This window comes from Salmo salar, chromosome 27 (genome assembly GCF_965601325.2).
Source record: "Salmo salar chromosome 27, fSalSal1, whole genome shotgun sequence".
In the NCBI taxonomy this organism is placed as follows: Eukaryota; Metazoa; Chordata; class Actinopteri; order Salmoniformes; family Salmonidae; genus Salmo; species Salmo salar.
The window spans coordinates 8,119,283-8,138,196 of NC_138317.1; the positions used below are offsets into that span (position 1 = coordinate 8,119,283).

Below are 18,914 nucleotides of genomic sequence, written 5' to 3' on the forward strand. Positions count from 1 at the left end.
TGGCCTTGATGGCCAAAAAGCTCAATTTTAGTCACATCTGACCAGAGTACCTTCTTCCATATGTTTGGGGAGTCTCCCACATGTCTTTTGGCAAACACCAAACGTGTTTGCTTATTTTTTTCTTTAAGCAATGGCTTTTTTTCTGGCCACTCTTCCGTAAAGCCCAGCTCCTTGGAGTGTACGGCTTAAAGTGGTCATATGGACAGATATTCCAATCTCCGCTGTGGAGCTTTGCAGCTCCTTCAAGGTTATCTTTGGCCTCTTTGTTGCCTCGCTGATTAATGCCCTCCTTGCCTGGTTCATGAGTTTTGGTGGGTGGCCCTCTCTTGGCAGGTTTGTTGTGGTGCCATATTCTTTCAATTTTTTTATAATGGATTTAATGGTGCTCCGTGGGATGTTCAAAGTTTCTGATATTTTTTTATAACCCAACCCTGATCTGTACTTCTCCACAACTTTGTCCTTGACCTGTAACCTACATGTGTACTTTTGTTATATACAGTATGTCTGCTTGTACAAAAGTTTATTTTGTATGTGTGTGACAGAAATAATTGTGGCAGTCTTTCAAATTGACTTCTTTCATCTCTTGACTGACACAGTTCAATCTAGCATGCTGGCTTCATTGCTTTTATCCCAGTCTGAGAAGGAGTTTGGAGACGACCAAACCTGCTGAGGTCCAGGCAGCGCATGCTGTCGCACACCTGGCAGTCATTAGCCTGCTGAACTGCAGCCTGATTGGCTCATAGCAGAGGTTAATCACCATGCACAATGGACCACGTCCTACCCAGAGGTGTCTGGCTGTAGCCCATTCGCTCGCCTGCCGCTGGGTGTCATCATGGAGACAGACGAACATATGGACACACACACACGTATGTGCACACACACTCACCATTTTTTACTTTACAAGTTGTCAATGATTATCATCACTGAGGTAGATCATACTGTATGCTTCCCTGTTAATTTCTTTAAACTAAAACCTTAAACCGCAACCCAACAAAAGGTTAATAAAATATCAGAATAATACTACTGCCTCTCACCTAAATCATCTTTAGATTTTAGATTCACAACATAACGTTGAACACAGCTACCTTAGCATTTGATTTACAGACAGACAGTATTCTGTCTGCCTCCCCTCAGTCAGAATGCAGTGCGGATGAGTGTTGGATGAGTAAACTGAGCTTCATGAGTTAGGGGTAACAGGGATCCCATCTCAGTGTGAGGCTAGCAGAGAGGGGTCACAGCCGAGCTAGAGAATCCCTACTTGGCCAAGTCCTCCTCCAAATCCCCACGTCAAATACATCTGAGGGTACTGTCTGATTCCACCAGGGATCTTCCATTACCATATGGAGAAATCCCAGGATTTAGGGAACTTGGCTGGTTGAAGAGGAAGGCTATTTAGTAAAGACAGTCAGTTGAACATAATAGGGCCTTTCTCCAACGGAGAGGATTTCGGCATACATGCGGAGAAGAAGAGCGTTGAGCTGTAAACCTCACTTGTGTTCGTGCATATGTTCAGTAACTCCCACACTGCTTTTTAACATAGTTCTATTTCAAAATGTTCTGGAGATTATGGTTTTATTCAATACTTAAATCCTCACATGCAACGTTAAAGCACAACTGCAATGAAATATACTCAGACACACATTTACTGACCCAAATACAGCATGGTGCATGCAAGCAGAAACGAACATGAAATTTGAATCCTTGCAAAGATTCTATTCATAATGTAGTAAAATAAATAATCATAACTTATACTGTAGTTAGTACACCTAAGGGCATTTGAAAGTTAAGGAAAGTCTAAATAGCTTATAAAGGATTAACAAGTAGACTAAACAGTTATATAATTCAATACTTCAATATGCATTGTTAATATGTCAAATGTTCCCCCTGGACCACTGTGGTACAGGGCCACTACTCAGATCCATGTTGAAAAGGATGTAAGTCATTGGTCAAAGCCCTTCTGTAGTCTGTGTCATGTAATCAACTCTGACCCCTGACTGATGGCTCTGACCCCTGAGAAATAACATGTGTCTGGCACTATCTCATGCCCGGCCGACCCCCGGAAACACTCTCCCTGACCACCCAGGCCACACACACACACACACACACACACACACACACACACACACACACACACACACACACACACACACACACACACACACACACACACACACACACACACACACACACACACACACACACACACACACACACACACACACACACACACACACACACACACACACACACACACACACACACACACACACACCAGTTCTGGAAACAAAAGTCCCCATCCATTTGTTAGTTAAACTTTGCAACAACACTGATGTCTTGCTTCACAGCAAACCTTCTCAGCAACTTACAACCATAACTATCATTTTCCTCGCCCTCTTCGATCCTTCAAAATGATCTTATTAAATAAGATTAGACACAAATCTATTATGAATAAGATCTGTCCACAGATTGGCAGTGTGAGTGGTTGTTCCATTCCCCTCCCTGCCCCTCTGCAGTAAAAATGTATTTATTCCCATCTTTCTGATCACTCTCTCTCTTTTCTTTCTATCAGTCTGTATTTCCTTTCCTGCTCTTTCCTCCCTCCATCTTTCTCTAATAAGATACCTAACAGGGTCTAAGGCCTCATTTTGAGGCCCATACTGTAAATGTTGATAAATTAGTGTTATCAATCGAATGTGTTGATGGAGGTCATTAGGTGTAATTTGCAGGTCATGACTAAATTACTGTACAGCCCACTATTTCAGTTGCAACCCACTATTTCACCAAGCTAACAATTTCAGTCCATTTTATAGACTGTTCCTTTGTATTGTTTGCAGAGAGACATAGGTTATAGCAATTACGGAAACGTGATTCACAATGGAGCGAAAACCAAGAAAACAAATTTTACAAGCCTGTTCAAGCACGGTTCAGTGGGAGCTGTGTAGTTATGAGTCAGCCCGTAAATACTCTTTCAGCAATGTCAACGGTATTTGTAAAGTATAAGTTGAGCAGCATTGTTGACGCCAGTTTAAAGTATATTGTAATATGGGCATGGTAGGCATTGTCCTTTTGGGGTAAAATAAGACATTAAATAATGGGAAAATAAGGCGGAGAAAAGCATTAGGGAACAAGAAAGTTAGCTGCACACACTGACTCATATTTAAAAGACAGAACAAGTGAAAATATTTTCACAAACACTGTATTCCCTTGCTGTAAAATTGATACTAAGATGCTATTTCATGTTTATATGGATGCAGGCTATTGCCAGTACAAACATCCTTAAGCACAGCTTCAACACAAAAAAAAGGGAAGAGTTGCACAGACTCTCCAAGACATCTGCGTCAATCCCATAATACTGTGTCATCTGGAAATGACTATTGCCGCATTCAGATGCTAGTTGGAACTAGGAAACTCTGAATTTCTGACTTGCTGATTCGTTGCAAGCTGCACGTGTATAACTATAACCAGTTTGCCGGTCGGAAATTTCAGAGTTTCCTAGTTCTGACTAGCACTTGAACGCGGCATTAGTCACACCATGAGAAGAGAACCAGGCCAATTTACTTACTTCTCCAACTACTTACTCACAAATATGTTTTGAATAACCAAGATCTACATTGCGATGGATTGATTTAATAGCTTTATTATATTGTATTTATTATGCTGTCTGGATACTAAATAAAACAGTGTTGGTGAGTCTTACTCAGCCTCTGTGCTTTGGAAATCATTAAAATAGGGGGGACAGTAATAAATGTGACAATTAGTCCTTTCTGTATATGATTTAGATCATGGATTAGAATCCTATATTTCTCTGGGAAATAATTGCACTTCTTTCAAACCAAGTCATTTCCGTCTGGCTTTATATTTAGACGCAACCAAGGAGCTGGCAGTAAAGCAAACATTTCCTAGCAAAGCTCGACATTGTTTATAATAAGTGGACACACTTGTGCATCAGTGGACTACAGCTTTAAATTACCATCTGCGGTATCCAATGGGTGCGTGTAGGTCTATGGGCCTATGTGTGTGTGTGTGTGTGTGTGTGTGTGTGTGTGTGTGTGTGTGTGTGTGTGTGTGTGTGTGTGTGTGTGTGTGTGTGTGTGTGTGTGTGTGAGTGTGTATGTGTGTGTGTGTGTGTGTGTGTGTGTGTGTGTGTGTGTGTGTGTGTGTGTGTGTGTGTGTGTGTGTGTGTGTGTGTGTGTATGAGTATGACCGTGCTACTTTCGTTTACGAGTCTTAACAAACGTGTCTGTCTGCGTCAATGTAGATTGTACTATTCCAGTAAAGCCCCCACCACCGATGCCCAAAATAATCCAAAACCAAACCAAAACGTCATGCTATCTTTTGCTACAATCTGTTGCTTCTCAGTACAACAAATACAAATTGAAGAACATGTCGCAGATTGTTTGGGATTCTGAAGTGGAGGTGCCAAAGCAGAGGAGAACAGAACAGAGATGGCAGCTTTGTTTGTGGCCTGGTTGGTTTTGGCCAATGTTCTTGAGAAGCAATCACACAACTATTTGAGAGATAAAATATATTTATAGTGAACAGCAGGCCGATTAGATTTCTCCACTCAGGAATCTAGCAGTCCGAGCGCCGACGAGCCTTCCTTCCCTTAACTAAAGCCCACTGTAGGCCCAAAGACGCCTCTTCCTGCCCTGAAGAAACAAACAACCACTGTTTTTCCCCCATCGAAATAGCAGGAGGTTACAGTATGTGTGTGTGAGGGAGAGAGAGAGAGGAAGAGAGAGAAACAGTGAAAGAGAGAGAGGGAGGGAGAATACTTTGAGTGCAAATAAATCACTATCCCTGTTCAAGTGTCCTTTTACATACAGTGTAGATAAACATACCTGCATTATCCCCCCTTGAACCGTATCCAACATGGTCCTTCTCTGCACTTAACAAATCGTTCCTTGTCAAATACCGACTATAGGGAGAAGGAAGTCAGTGCCTGAGCGGTCAGTATTAAACTCTGAGATGTAAAAAGGGATGGAGTTATCCAATCTTCACAATAGGACATATAAACCCGAATTTAGTCTCAGCGCATAACAAAAGAAATTGGTTGACCTCTCCCTATAGCGTTACCGTAAAATCAGTTTCTGTAGCCCACAGAGAAAACCTGGAGAGTGTGCACCAGGTCCTAACACTTTAAGAGGCGGATTTCGTAAAGTAAATCCTGTCGTCACATAATCCAAGACGTTTCCACAAATTAGATATGACAATCGCCTCACTCTCAACCCGACACCACCATTTTGTCCAAAAATCTGAACGCTGCGAAACACCCTTCCCGGCAGCATAAATGGCTGTAACGTCTTCGGAAAACAAACAGAAATCCATCTGAAGTTGAAAAAAGGACATTTAGAAACTGAAGTACCTTCTTATCAGAAGGGGCTACAAATCTGACGAATCACCTCAATTGGAATTGTCAGACCATCTCCTCTCAGAGACCTTTGATTGCTCGGAACTTTCTGGAATGTTCCAGTAGTTTTCCAAATCTAACGAATCCAAGCGTCTGCCATAGTTTGAAGCATATTTAGCGCTCTTGAAGAAGCAAAAAGTTTAACCCCTTATTCAAGGACCAAGTATCAGTTGCGGGAACACTTTACTGAACGAAAATATCTGTTATGATATGATACCATTAAATGAGAAGGAATTTGGACTGGATAATGTCAGCAATGTCTCCATTTTAGATATCAGTCAGTAGTGGCAACATGAATTCGAGGCTAATCAAGATACATAGATACATCTCTTTAATAGTACCTGTAGTTGCGTTTCTCACTATCGATGTGAAAGCGGTCGTACAGGGAGAAGGCCTGGTGTCCGTCCCAGTCGGTGAGCTCCACACGAAGGGCATACTGCCTCTGGCTGGTCAGCAGGTATACAAACTCATTCCCCAGCCAGTGCTCTGCAGAAACGGTCCCAAAGCCCTGCAACAGAAGAAGAAGAGCAAGAGGAGGCCAGAGTCATCACTGAGGCCCATAAGGAATCTTACTGTAAATTCCGGGATACAGGATAGAAGTCATTCCCGATCCCTTCCAAGGTCTTCCTGGAAAAGATGCAATCTTTCCACCATGGAATTTGTTTATAACATTTTTGTGATGTCATCATCAATGACTACTTCAGAATTGACGCCTAAACAAATGCAACACAAAGCATGAAACCGCACATGAATAGACCTCCCTGTTTATGAGAGCGTAAATTGGGACCAGCTGAAAAAGGCACACAAAGCACCTTTTCCACCCTTCCTCTCCCCAACCAAACCAGACGCGTAATAAACCCTCTTTATTACACAGTCCATAAGAATGACAACAGATGCACACAACGCCACGTATGCCTTCTGAACAATTACAACGTTTAGATATGATCACAATGACTCCCATTGTAGACAAAGTGCTTTTGACAGCAGCAGAGGTAACAAACTTGCAATGGGGAGAATTAGAAACTAGGATGACATGATGGCTCAAAGAGACTGGTCTGGAGCTCTGGACTGTTCCATTAATGATTTGCGGAAGGGTTGGGGGTGGGTTGAAGGGGGAGATGTGCCGAGAGCCTGTGATGATTAGGAAAATTGAAGGAGGAAAGTAAACATGGGGCATTCCTCCAGCCTGAGACATGTCCTGCTGTGTGGGTGGAAGGAGAAAGTGGCTGGGTCACGTCCCTAACTCAATCTGACTTCCGACCGATCTGCCTTTTAAGCCCTGTCCAAGGCCTCCCCTTGTGATTCCGTTTCACCTCTGGAAACCTGGCTTGTGGTTGGGATGGTTGGACTCAAACAGTAGTGGTTCCCCCTTATAGTTCCACACCAGAGTGTTCATTCACATGCAAATGTGGCTGAATGCATCTACCAGGAATTTCAGAGAGGAGGTTTGAAGTATTGTTGGGTAGAGAAGTAAACATTTTCTTAAAACGATAAAGATTGATAGAAAGTGCTCTTTCATAAAGTTTGCCATACATTCTGACAAATACTAACTTAGACAAGTACTTACTTAATAAGGTATTGCAAATTGTCAAATTGATTTGTGTCTCATACCGGTTAAAGAACGCATGCACCATTTGTTATCCTGCTACATATACTCTATCTAGTACTGCTAATGTAATTATAAACATTACGGTCATAAGATCACATACTTGACGACTAATAGTAGGGGTCACTGCCAGAGTGCTCTACATCCTCCCACAAAATAGGAATAGCCCAATGAAGTTCGCCCAAAAGATTTATGAATCCTTCAAGTGAATTTGAATTTACGTGCAAAAGCCCACAGAGACCAACAGCAGTGAATTGAATCACACAATAAAACAATATCAATCACTTTCAGGCTCTTCAAGGAGGGGTCTCTGAGGGAGGCAAAGGACCACACCGATGGTGTGCCTGTATTCGGTGGCGGTGCTAGGGTCTGTGCTGATTCCATTGCCACTTGTATTCCACGCTCTCCATGCTTGGCTAGAGGGGTGCCATGGCTCCCTCACTGCTTCTAACCAGTTGGACTTTCTGTCCGTACCTCTTTACCCTACAAATGAGCCCAAACCTTTTCACCTTTGTCAAATCCATATTTACCCTCTGCAGATCATCTATTACCATCTGCTCAGATTGGTAATTAAAACCTCCATATTTAATCTGGTCTCCAGCTGCTGTGATACCTACGTTATGTTAGTATACGCTACAGCTAATTGGAATGGCAATGGGGTAGCTCATCGGTCCTAAAAGCAAAACAGAGCTTATTCTCTTAGTACACCGTATCGAATGGACGATGATGATCTCAACACCTTGCACTGTTACGTAAGACTAAACAAATGTATCGTTTTTGGACTACTGCTGTCCTGTTTGAAATGAAGAACAACAGTGTGTCAGGCCCAGGGTTGGGTTAGATTTCGTGCCAGCCTCCGACACCCAAGCTAGAGTCTCTAATATGAGGGCCGAGGAATCCCTCCCTGTGTACAGATGTACCAGAGATACAGCTGGTGATGCCGGGTAGGACCCATTTTGTAGGAGTGTTCCACACGGGCCTGGCCACTCTTGAGAATACAAGGGAATCCTACCTCACTCTTTTTCAACATGTTAAATCAAAGAGAGAGAGGCGAGAGTACACCCATTTGTTATAATTTACTGTAACAGAGGATGTGTGTTGGAAACAGACTCCTCATTCATGCATGGCTTTATCTTGTGCGTGTGGTGCTTTAGAGTTGGGCTGTTTGTTATTCTTCTCGTCTTACCGTCTTGTACTCCTTCCACGTTTTCTGGAAGTCGACGCTGCCATCCTCTCTTCGCTGGATGATCGTCCATCCACCGCCAGCGGTCTCCATGTTACAATGCACCTGTAAGCACACATTGACAGACGGTCATTAAGTTCTCAGGCTGCCTACAAACACAATCTACATGCTCTTATCTTACAGTTTAGAGCACAAATATAGACATGATAGGTTAAATTTGCATCATCATCAATTTGCATCATTCTAAAGTACAGCGGGCCTAAGTAGTGATTCCTTTCTATGAATCATCGGTTCCAGGACACAGTCCTTCTCATGTATCATCAAGGCGAAGTATTGTGAGTCCTCCTCAAATGTAATCAATGTGTCCTGATCCTCCAACAACTCCCAGGAGGTGACCCCAATCCCAGGCCTGTTGCGGATACAAGTGGACGGGGCCAGTGGAGCAGGACACATACCAGTGGACACCTGGATGGAACATGACCCTTAACCCTTGGCCGCTGTGTAAGCTGATAACAGTGGTATCTATCTGCTGTGGTGCTATTTGTTTGAGTAGTGGAGAAGGTCTGGAGGAGGTCTATCACCTCGGACAAGACCCCAGCTGAACACACAGTGCCCAGTCTGGGTATAATTAAGTAGGTATACCCCCTGACAGAATTATTCTCCGAAACCAGACACGAGGCTTTCTCCTTTCTCCTTTCTCTCCCCCTCATCGCTCACTCCTCTGCCAACCTTCCCCCTCGTACCTCCCTGCCATCCATCTGAGGCCTGGCAGCACCCTGTGGAGGTGGTGAACACCTGTTTCCCCCACTCCCCCGCCACCCTCTTGTAAACCCTGGCACTCATCAGGCTGCCAAGTGTATATTTTCAGCCTTCGATTATTCCTGAAGCACTGAAGCAGCCAATAGCTATCATAGCCCCACTTCACTCTCAAGTGGGTCAATGTCTTTGGCTTTCTTGGACAGAGTTGAAGCTCACTCTAGTAACAAAAACACGCTAAACTCCATTAAACACCCATCAAAGAGCTGCCTAAAGTGATGAAATGGTAGATATTTTCACATGGCAGTCTCTATATGAAGTTCTGACTGGCTGCCCACCTTTTTTGTCTCCTGGGCATTAATATGTATGGTGTAGACCCCATTCTTGTAGAAACCAGCCTGGTACAGATCGGCACAGTCCCGAAACTTCTTCTCTTCGTCCACCCGCTTCGTGCTGTTTGGGACTACTGAGGAAACATGAGATACATATTTGGTATCACAACTTCAGGCTGTGGAAATTCAGGCTGGTACTAGAAAGACTTAAATAGTACTTCTAAGCTAAACAGTCGCTCAGATGTAGTCGCTCAGAGGTGGTGTTGGAATGTTAAACTGCCACAGTTAAATTGCCTTCAGACTGTCAAACAATCTATCAACAAGTATCAACAAGCAACTTCCATATGTCTTTATTTTCAAATTATATATTTGACTGACAGGTGTCAATGAGGTTATTAAAAGCCCTGTGTTCAGCACTTGGGTACTGTTATCTATCCATTACCAAAATACACTGAGTATTCCAAACATTAGGAAGACCTTTCTAATATTGAGTTTCACCCCCCCAGCCTCAGAACAGCCTCAATTTGTCGGGGCATGGACAATACAAGGTGTCGAATCCATTCCACAGGGATGCTGGCCCATTCTGACTCAAATGCTTCCTATCGTTGTGTCAAGTTGGCTGCATTTACAGTACATCCCTGTTAGTGAGCATTTCTCCTTTACCAAGATAATCCATCCACCTGACAGGTGTGGCATATCAAGAAGCAGATTAAACAGCATGATGATTACACAGGTGCACCTTGTGCTGGGGACAATAAAAGGCCACTCTAAAATGTGCAGTTTTGTCACACAACAAAATACGACAGATGTCTTTTACTTCAGCTCATGAAACATGGCACAGCACTTCACACTACATATTTTTTGTTCAGTGTATATACAAGTATGTCATTTTTGATCCCGCTATTTAAATAAATAATTGACTACCTTTAGTTTCATGTCACATATGAGCCATCAAGCAGTGGGGTTTTTGTAATATCAAAACCGGCATTGTCCATTGATCATGATTACCATCTTTACATTCCAGAAAATGAATATGTAAGTAAAGTGACACAGAAGCCAAACTACAAGGTCTCTGTGTGGATATCCATATAGCTCATGATAAAATCAGAGGGTGACTGGATGGCTTATTAGCAAGACAAAAGCAGTTTGTCAAGTGGATGATCTCCCGCCCAGAGAGAGGGCATCTGACTTTGACAGGCCTGTTCAAACAGGCAGCTGTGTCTATTTCCATCTGTATATAATTATGGCGGCAATATTTTTGAAACCAAGCAAGGGGCCTAGGACAAAATACTACAAGCTATACATTTCAAGTTCCTGTTATAACAAGTGGTTTATATTTACCCTCCAAGTCCTTGTTATATCGATGGAAATTCCAATTCCAAAACGAGGGGGCGCATCTCAGTTTTCACACCATTGTTTTTACTATTGGGATTGTTTACGCAAAGGGGATGTCACTGGAAAGCGAAACTTGTCAGTGATCCTTAGACTCCACTTTGATCCCCCTTCCTCAGCTGAACAGTCAGTGGAGACACAAGCTGTAGGTTAGGCATATTATTTTGGCCATTTTGATGAAGTATTGAGTGTCAGCGACAAGAATATCCCACCGTGACAGGTTGACAGAGTAGGACCTTGCTCTGCGGACTCTAACACAACTAAAGGCCGGCCCTGTCGTGACGCAATTTACCTCATACGGGGAGATGGCAGGACGCATTAGAGAGGTGGGAGAGTTCGGTGTCAAAGGGCAACCTTCTGACTCGCAGTCTGTCACAGTGAGGACAAATTTCACAATAAACGGCGCAGTCAAAGTCTACCAGAGACTGGTGGATCCCTGCTATAGGAGAGGCACCCTTGAAGAGCTTGCAGCCTGGCTCTGAAAATATGAGGTATTTCCCAATATTTATTTACAGACAAATATTTTGTGGTTCAGTGGAGACTTGTATTCAGCAGGAGGTTCATGTGAAAAGGACAGCAGGGCTGGGTGTTTGCATAAATCAGTACCCTTGCCAAATGAGCCCAAATGGACCCAGAGAGGCTGTGACGCAGATCTAAAAAGACTCTCATGAACCTACATGGACCCATACAGACCCGAGAGGCCCCTCAAAGACCCCTGGGGATTGAAAAGGTCCCTTTATACATCTCACTGTGGATCCAGAAGGCACCTCATGGAGTCAAATGGACACACGTGGACACAAAGGAACCAAAATGGACTGTGACAGATCTAGCAGACTCAATTAAATGTGAAAGGATGTTAAAAACCAAATAAAATTGACTCAAAACCACAAACAAATATCTGAGGGAAAGACAAGCAAACCAAAATAGGGTCAATAGAAGTCTGGAATAAGTCCATGATAGATGGTGCCATTACACACCTCATGGATATTCTCTCTACTTGCTCCAGAGTATCTTTGCAGCGTCAGGTGTCACTTCAAGACAAATTAGTATGCCTAAACATGAACATAGTTTAATCATAAAAGGCCTTAATAGAAAAGATCTGATGATTTACTGTACACTATGTACAATCAACACTGTAAATGCCATTTTGAAGCATTTCATAGAACTCTGAGCTAAATGCGGGTAATTAAAATAAGATCATATTCTCTCCAGACATGGCTTTCCCGGCTGTCAAAATGATTGATGGCATTCATTAGGTGGGATGATAGAATACTGTGAAAGAAAATCATGTTTAGCGGCCAAAGATTTTGAAGAGCGTTCCAACACTGAGGTCAATTACCACTACTAACGGTATTTGGCTCAATGCTCTCTCTAAAGATTTAGGTAGTAATGACGACCCAAACGTGAGCTCAGTGGCATCTGGCTCCATCAGAGATGGTTGGATTAGAGTTCAGAGCATAGTACAGTGGAAAAGGTACTGAAGAGTATTTCTGTCTGTAATAAAACCTTTTTTGTGGGGAAAAACTCATTCTGATTGGCTGGGACTGGCTCCCCAGTGGGTGGGCCTGGCTGCCAAGTGGATGGGCCTATGGCCTTCCAGGCCCACCCATGGCTGCATCCCTGCCCAGTCATGTGAAATCCATAGATTAGGGCCTAATTAATTTATTTCAATTGACTGAACTGAAACTCAGTCAAATCTTTGAAATTGTTGCATGTTGCATTTATATTATTGTTCAGTATAAATAAGCCTTAATATTGAGAAGTATGTTTCTTGACAAACTTCAGTAACAATGTTTATGGGCATTTTAGCATCTAAACTCCCTTTTTAAAGTGTTCCCCATAGTAACTGTCAGTGATGATTTGAATCTGAGCATTAAAGGAAATGCTAAGGGTCAGTTTTCAAAACAGAGCATAACTCGAATAGACGCGAAAAGCTAACCCTCCCCGAACGAAAACACAAATCTGTTTGGTAAACAAACAAATCCTCCCCAGGAAAATCCTCCCCTGTAACGGAGCGTCATCGCATCTAGATTTAGACACCGTGGGGAACGGAAGTGCTGCAACCTCCCCTAGGAGCCATTACAGGTTGAATTATTCGGCAGGGGTGAAGAGGTGACCCCAGCGCCCGGTTAGCCCTCATTGCCACCATGGAGGAGGATGGGACCAACCACGGAGCCAGGGCGTTCATTGTTTAATTTCACTCTCCTCTTGTTAAAGCAGCCACCAATCAAGTTGGGAGGCTGGATGTCCCAGTGACCCAAAGAAACACCCCGAGCTGACAGGGAGATAACATGGCTGACTAGGTGACAAAGTTGCAGAGGTGTTTACTAAATGGATTGCTGGCAACTAATGGAACATGGCAGACGTGGACGTCTTTCCAGGTCAGTTAATGACTTGTTTTTCATTTGGCGAACAGTTTTAGCGACTTAAGAAACCCTAATAACATATTTGGGTCACAATATGGCACGGCACAGGGATTAGTTAATACACAGGGATTAGTTAATATGACCCAATCAGTAGACAGCTTTAACGACACTCAAAGGACCATCTGCCATAAAATGTTCCTACTGTCACAGCTATGAAATGAAGCCGATAGGGAGTCTTTTTGCATAGAACAATAAAGCTATGAAGTAGCACGTGATAATCATGTCATGCACATATCTACTCTCCATGTCTTAGATATCTATTCATGCCTGCTCATTTCCTGTTATACGGGTGAACAGCCACAGGAAGCAGTGGGGGGGTCATGGGCCGTCACAGCAGGAAGTAGGGAACATGAACAGAGTGCAAGGTTTCTCGCTAGACACTCCACCAATCCCAGCACACACATTTACTTGAAATCTCCTGAGACTGAATGTGATCGAGGGAAGCTTGGGATCAAGTGGGTTTGGGATTGTGCTGTTGTGTTGAGATGGAGGGGGTGTAATGAGTTCACTGCATTGACTAAACATGAGGCTCATGTTGCTGTCAGGGTCAAGAGGTGGACCGAAGGGTCCCTTATCATCGCCACGGGGAGACACGAACGAAGAAAAAGAGTTGATTACTCAAAATGGTGGCTGTTTGACATTTCACTCAAGCGATAACCACAGCCTAAGCTGTCACGGTGAAGCGTGATAAGCCATTACCGTAAAGAGAGCACCACACCGAGCAACTAGAGTGGTGAGTGCTTCTGGGAAAAGAACGACCACTTTGGCTTCTCCCTCAAGCAGAGGTTAAGGGCATCACTGTGCCTCTCTGTATGGAACCATGTTTATCGTATTGGCATCATGGCAGCTCTTCCTCTCTCTCATCTTTGGGAGCCCAAACAGTTTCCAAGCACCTTCTTTTAAATAACATATCCATTTTTTTTTTTTTAAATCTTGCACCTGTAATAACACACATGCACATGTTTTGACTTTTCTCTTCAGGGTGTAGCTCCAAACTAGGCATCTTCTTGAAGGACAACACAGTGTGAAGTCTGTCAACACGAGACCCTTAGCTACTATACCTCCGTCCTTGTTGCAGAGGCTGATGAGGTTGTGCACTGTGTCCATCATTTCCTGCTGCTGCCTCTGCATGGCGGTGCTGTTGCCCGTGGCCCTGGTCAGCTGGGTCTCCAGCTCACGGATCACCCCACTCTGTTTCCCCACCAGAGCCTGCAGGCTTCCCTTCTCCTCCCGCAGCGTCCCCAGCTCCTCCCGGTGTCGAGACTCCATCTCCTGCATCTTCTGCTCCATGAACCTTGGGAGGCGGAAGACCCGACATAGGAAGGTTTGTTAGACCTATAGCTTTAGTTTATAGATGACTGTAAACTAAAGCTATAACCAACTTTCGGATTAGTCCTCTATTCGTGATTTGGTGCTTACTTAGTTGTATGGTAGTTACATAATAGTTACTAAATAATTACTGGTATTTCTTTGTGATTGTCAAAAACAGTCGAATTCCATCACTTTCTAAGTTATTTTCTACGAGCCTTCTTTTGATAGATCAAGCAAGTGAATCATCATACCAAATCCGCTTCCGGCATATCCCCTTCTCCCGACCCTAAAACATGTTCTGAACTGTATCCGTGGCAACATGTGGTATGGAAAGCCAACTATATACATTACGCACAGACATAATAGCAATGCAAATGTTTATGTCAGTGCATTCAGTCACCATGAGTTGCACACAGACAATGAACATATATACATACATTTCATCAGACACTTTGCAGACTAATTTAAGCTCTAACTGTATCCTATGGTCTTCCATTTTATAAATAACGTCTGAAAGATGATATAGTCTGAAAGATGATACAGGCTGACGTCGTATTGATGAACAAATTCAGAACTACTCCGCTTGCATTAAATTGATGAATAAAATAAAATGTTTAAATGGGAGGTGATTTCATAATTGCACAATCTTTGAAAATTGCTCTCAGTAAAGGAATCCTCTGTGGAGGCTGCTCTTGGAGGACAGCTCATAATAATGGCTGGAACGGAGGCAAATGGAATGGCATTTGATACCATTTAACTTATTCCGCTCCAGCCATTACCACGAGCCCATCCTCCCCAATTAAGGTGCCACCAACCTCTTGTGGAACCCATGTCTATAAACCTTGAGTGCAGCTCTCAAATATAGGAATCAGTATATATATATATTTTGTTCAGAAGACATATGAATGGAAGGATTCAGTACAGCTGTGTTACTGTATTTACAGTAAGCACTGGGGATGGGAGGGAGCTTTTAAGCGGACGATGAGAGACAGTCCCACCGGACCAATCAACAAACTGGACTCTGAAAAGCCATCCAAAAGCCACATTCAATTGCTCCCATTGCAACATCATTAAAGTGCATCTTTCAAAGACCAGCTCATGTAGGAAAATATGGCCTCATGAACTTCATACTGTTATACATCAGGGGATTGGGTGTGTTGTTGCATATTGAGTTGATCTGTCTATACATGAGTTTGTGTCTGGAGTCATGAAAGGCAGGGTGTCTTTCAATGAAGTTTCACATTGTGTTAGCTGCCTGTGAGTTTACCCGTTCTTGTCGTGGAGCTTTCTGATCTCGTTGGTCTGCACCATGAGCTGCTTCTCCAGCTTGTTGGTGGACAGGGAGTTCTCAAGCAGCTGAATCTCTAGTCTGGAGGTTTGGTTCAGAACCTGTCCCAAGACAGAAATAGGTTAGCGGTATCCTGCCTTATAGAGGTGTTCCAGCAAAACAAAATGTAGGTAAGATGTAAATCATCAGCTCCTCTTTAGGAAGAGGTAATAAAGTATAGGTTTGGCATGAAGAGAGGTTGTTCTGACACATGGTACTACTCAGTGATTTTGCTTAGCAAACCTATATTTTTTTGGAACATCAACAAAAATCTACCCCCACAAGAACCACTTTTGTCCCCTTCCTTCTAAAGCTCCCCAAGTATCAAGAGAAGTTGAAACCTAAACATACATATGCACCAGTGGCAGTCAGTGCCGTTTAAGATGAGGGAGGACGATTATTTTTTCATGAGCATGGCCTTATTTATATTACAGCAAGTTGGATGACTGTCATTCATATTCCATTCACCCAGTTCAATGTAACAGCGACAGGTTTAGGCTACTACATGATACAAACATTTTCCTTATACCCATTAGGAGGTTGCTACAATGGACACAGTGACACAAACAAGAGTTTCTAATCTATTTTTCAACAGGATCAGCAGAATGCATACAACCCTGATCACGCGTAAACACACAGCCATGTCATATTTCTCTCTTGCTTCTCCTTCATTTTGGAAGAAATGCATTTGTTCAAAACTGTTGTCTTTCTCTCTCTTTGAGTCAACTACTTACCACATTTTATGCACTGCAGCTAGCTGTAGCTTATGCTTTCAGTACTATAATAATTATTTGATAACTTCGATTGGGTGGAAGTCAACATTCCCAGAGGAGGACAGAAGCTAGCTGTCCTCCGGCTACAGTACACCATGGTGCTACCCTACAAAGGGCTGTTGAGGCTACTGCAAAATAGTGTGTTTTAATCAATTATTTGGTGATGTGATTATATTTAGTATAGTTTTATCTAAAATGTATAACTTTTTTAATGTTTTACCATTTTTATTTTTATGAAATTTACTGAGGAGGTTGGTCCTCCCCTTCCTCCTCTGAATAGCCTCCACTGATATGAACATCACATAAAGAGAGCGTAGGTGTCACGTCCTGACCATAGAAAGATGTTATTTTCTATGGTAGAGTAAGTCAGGGCGTGACAGTTTTTTTTCTAGTTTAGTTTTTCTATGTTGTCATGTTCTAGTTTTGTATTTCTATGTTGGGTTTTGTTTGGGATGATCTCCAATTAGAGGCAGCTGGTCCTCGTTGTCTCTAATTGGAGATCATACTTAAGTAGGGTTTTTTTCTACCTGGGTTTGTGGGAGAATGGTTTTGAGTTAGTGTATGTTTCTACTCTGCGTCACGGTTTGTTGTTTTTGTTCGTTTAGTTTATTGTGTATGGATTGCAAAGTTTCACAGTGAAAATAAAATGTGGAACGACACACACGCACTTTGGTGCGCTCCTTCCTACGACAACCGTGACAGTAGGTATTTACATGTCATCCATATTTTCTTTGGCCAGTTCCCCTTTTTGCCTTTTTGGGGTGGTTTAATGTGGAATAGCTGAGTCTATGGTGCGTGAGATTGTTCCCGGCAGGAGTGAGAGGAGTTTAGGGGGATATAGTACCTGCGTCTCTACATCCGTTAGCTTGCGGGTCTGCTCGGCCGTCTGGGACAAGAGGTTGGTGCCCATCTCCAACATGGCGGCCGTGTGGTTGTGAACGGCACTCTGCTGCAGCTGGGCCATCTCTGTCTTCATGCTCTCCTTTATGTCGTTTTCAATCTGAAGATAGATTATGAGAGGATGGATGAGACACAGAGCATGAAACAGACTAAAACAGATGGCCCATAATGCAGACTCAACAAAACTGGGGTATGTTGAAAAAACGAAAGTAGCAGAGGTTAAACAGACGCTGTAAATCACACAGACACAACAAAATAGAGATGCGTTTGAAAACAGTGACAGTTGAGAGACGGCATTCAATCACTTTACAGTTGAAAGAAAGAACATGCCTGACAAATGGCTACCATCCACATTGATCAAGATTCAAATCTCATACATTCTGTAATCACTGTAACATTCCCTCACGTGGACATTTCTAAGGCCTTCTTATCAGTATCTCTATGTCATAGATAACTGAGTTGATTCTGTCTTTCCACCACATTATTCTAACACAAAACCTCTTCTTTGGTGAACCACCAAGTGAACAATGAGCTTCAGAATATAGGTGGATCCAAATGTAGGTAATTAGCTAGGGAAGGAAGAGGCAGAGATGGCCAGATACTCACTGGTGCTTATCTTGAGAGCACTCTTTCATCCCCCAAAAGTGAACGGATGACAAGGCCGGGACAGGGTTTTATTCAACGTCAGTTCATGCACCTGCGGTGATGTTCGGCCTGTTACGTTTCACCATCTGCACTGACACTTTTGAAAACATTCACGAATAATCTAGATGGCGTGTTTGATTTGGTCAATCTGACAGTGGCCTTTCTGAACTCACTATCTAATAGGGTATTTTCAGAAACGCACCAGCCAGTTCCAAACATTACAGTGTCGCATGCGCTGATGCCCTTACTCAGCAACCGTTCCTGGTACACATACACTTCGTTGAACGAAAAGAACAGCACACATGGAGACGTCACCAGCCAAACTCCACTACTCACTCGAAGTGTGAAGGATTTATGTTGTTGCCGTGAGACTCTTAAAGAAAGCATTTGTGACATTAAAGTCTCTCACTTCATTTTTCCATCCCTCGGAAAATACAGATTGTTTCTATTGTCACATTAGCCGTGATGTCCGATGATACCCTACGACGACATGGTTAAAGGAACCTTTCATGTGTGGCATCCAGGGACCTGAATGACTCAAGTTAAAAGGTCCTTAGTCCTATTCTAGAAAACACAGGCACTGGGATAGTCTAGACATTCATGCTCAGACCTTATGTTGGATTTCATGCCCATTATAGCTAGTGCATGAGTGATAGTTTAAACTTTGAAGACCGTAGAAGTTTCATCATTAACCCTTTACACATGTGGGAATGAACATTTATGGATACATTTAAATGTTTCACGAAGAAGAAATATGAAATGCATATGTACACGCATGGTAGCAATTGAAAGGGAACCATTTGGAGATTGTGGAAACAGTTCACCTCGCACAAGACTGAATCCAAACGTTACA

At 42.9% G+C, this 18,914-nt stretch overlaps 1 protein-coding gene across 2 annotated transcripts in view; it reads right to left on the reverse strand.

Annotated features, from left to right (window-relative positions):
• Positions 1–18,914, reverse strand: part of angpt1 (angiopoietin 1) — a 55,314-nt gene that overhangs the window by 13,731 nt on the left and 22,669 nt on the right. The window contains exons 2-7 of one of the 2 annotated variants that reach the window (XM_014177605.3): positions 17,361–17,516; positions 15,684–15,805; positions 14,167–14,399; positions 9,294–9,418; positions 8,203–8,304; positions 5,752–5,918 (exon numbers count right to left, since the gene is read on the reverse strand). In XM_014177605.3, coding sequence (XP_014033080.3) covers positions 5,752–5,918; positions 8,203–8,304; positions 9,294–9,418; positions 14,167–14,399; positions 15,684–15,805; positions 17,361–17,516 — 905 coding nt within the window. Of the gene's footprint in view, positions 1–5,751; positions 5,919–8,202; positions 8,305–9,293; positions 9,422–14,166; positions 14,400–15,683; positions 15,806–17,360; positions 17,517–18,914 lie in introns of both variants that reach the window. The other variant, XM_014177603.3, reaches the window with a different exon arrangement.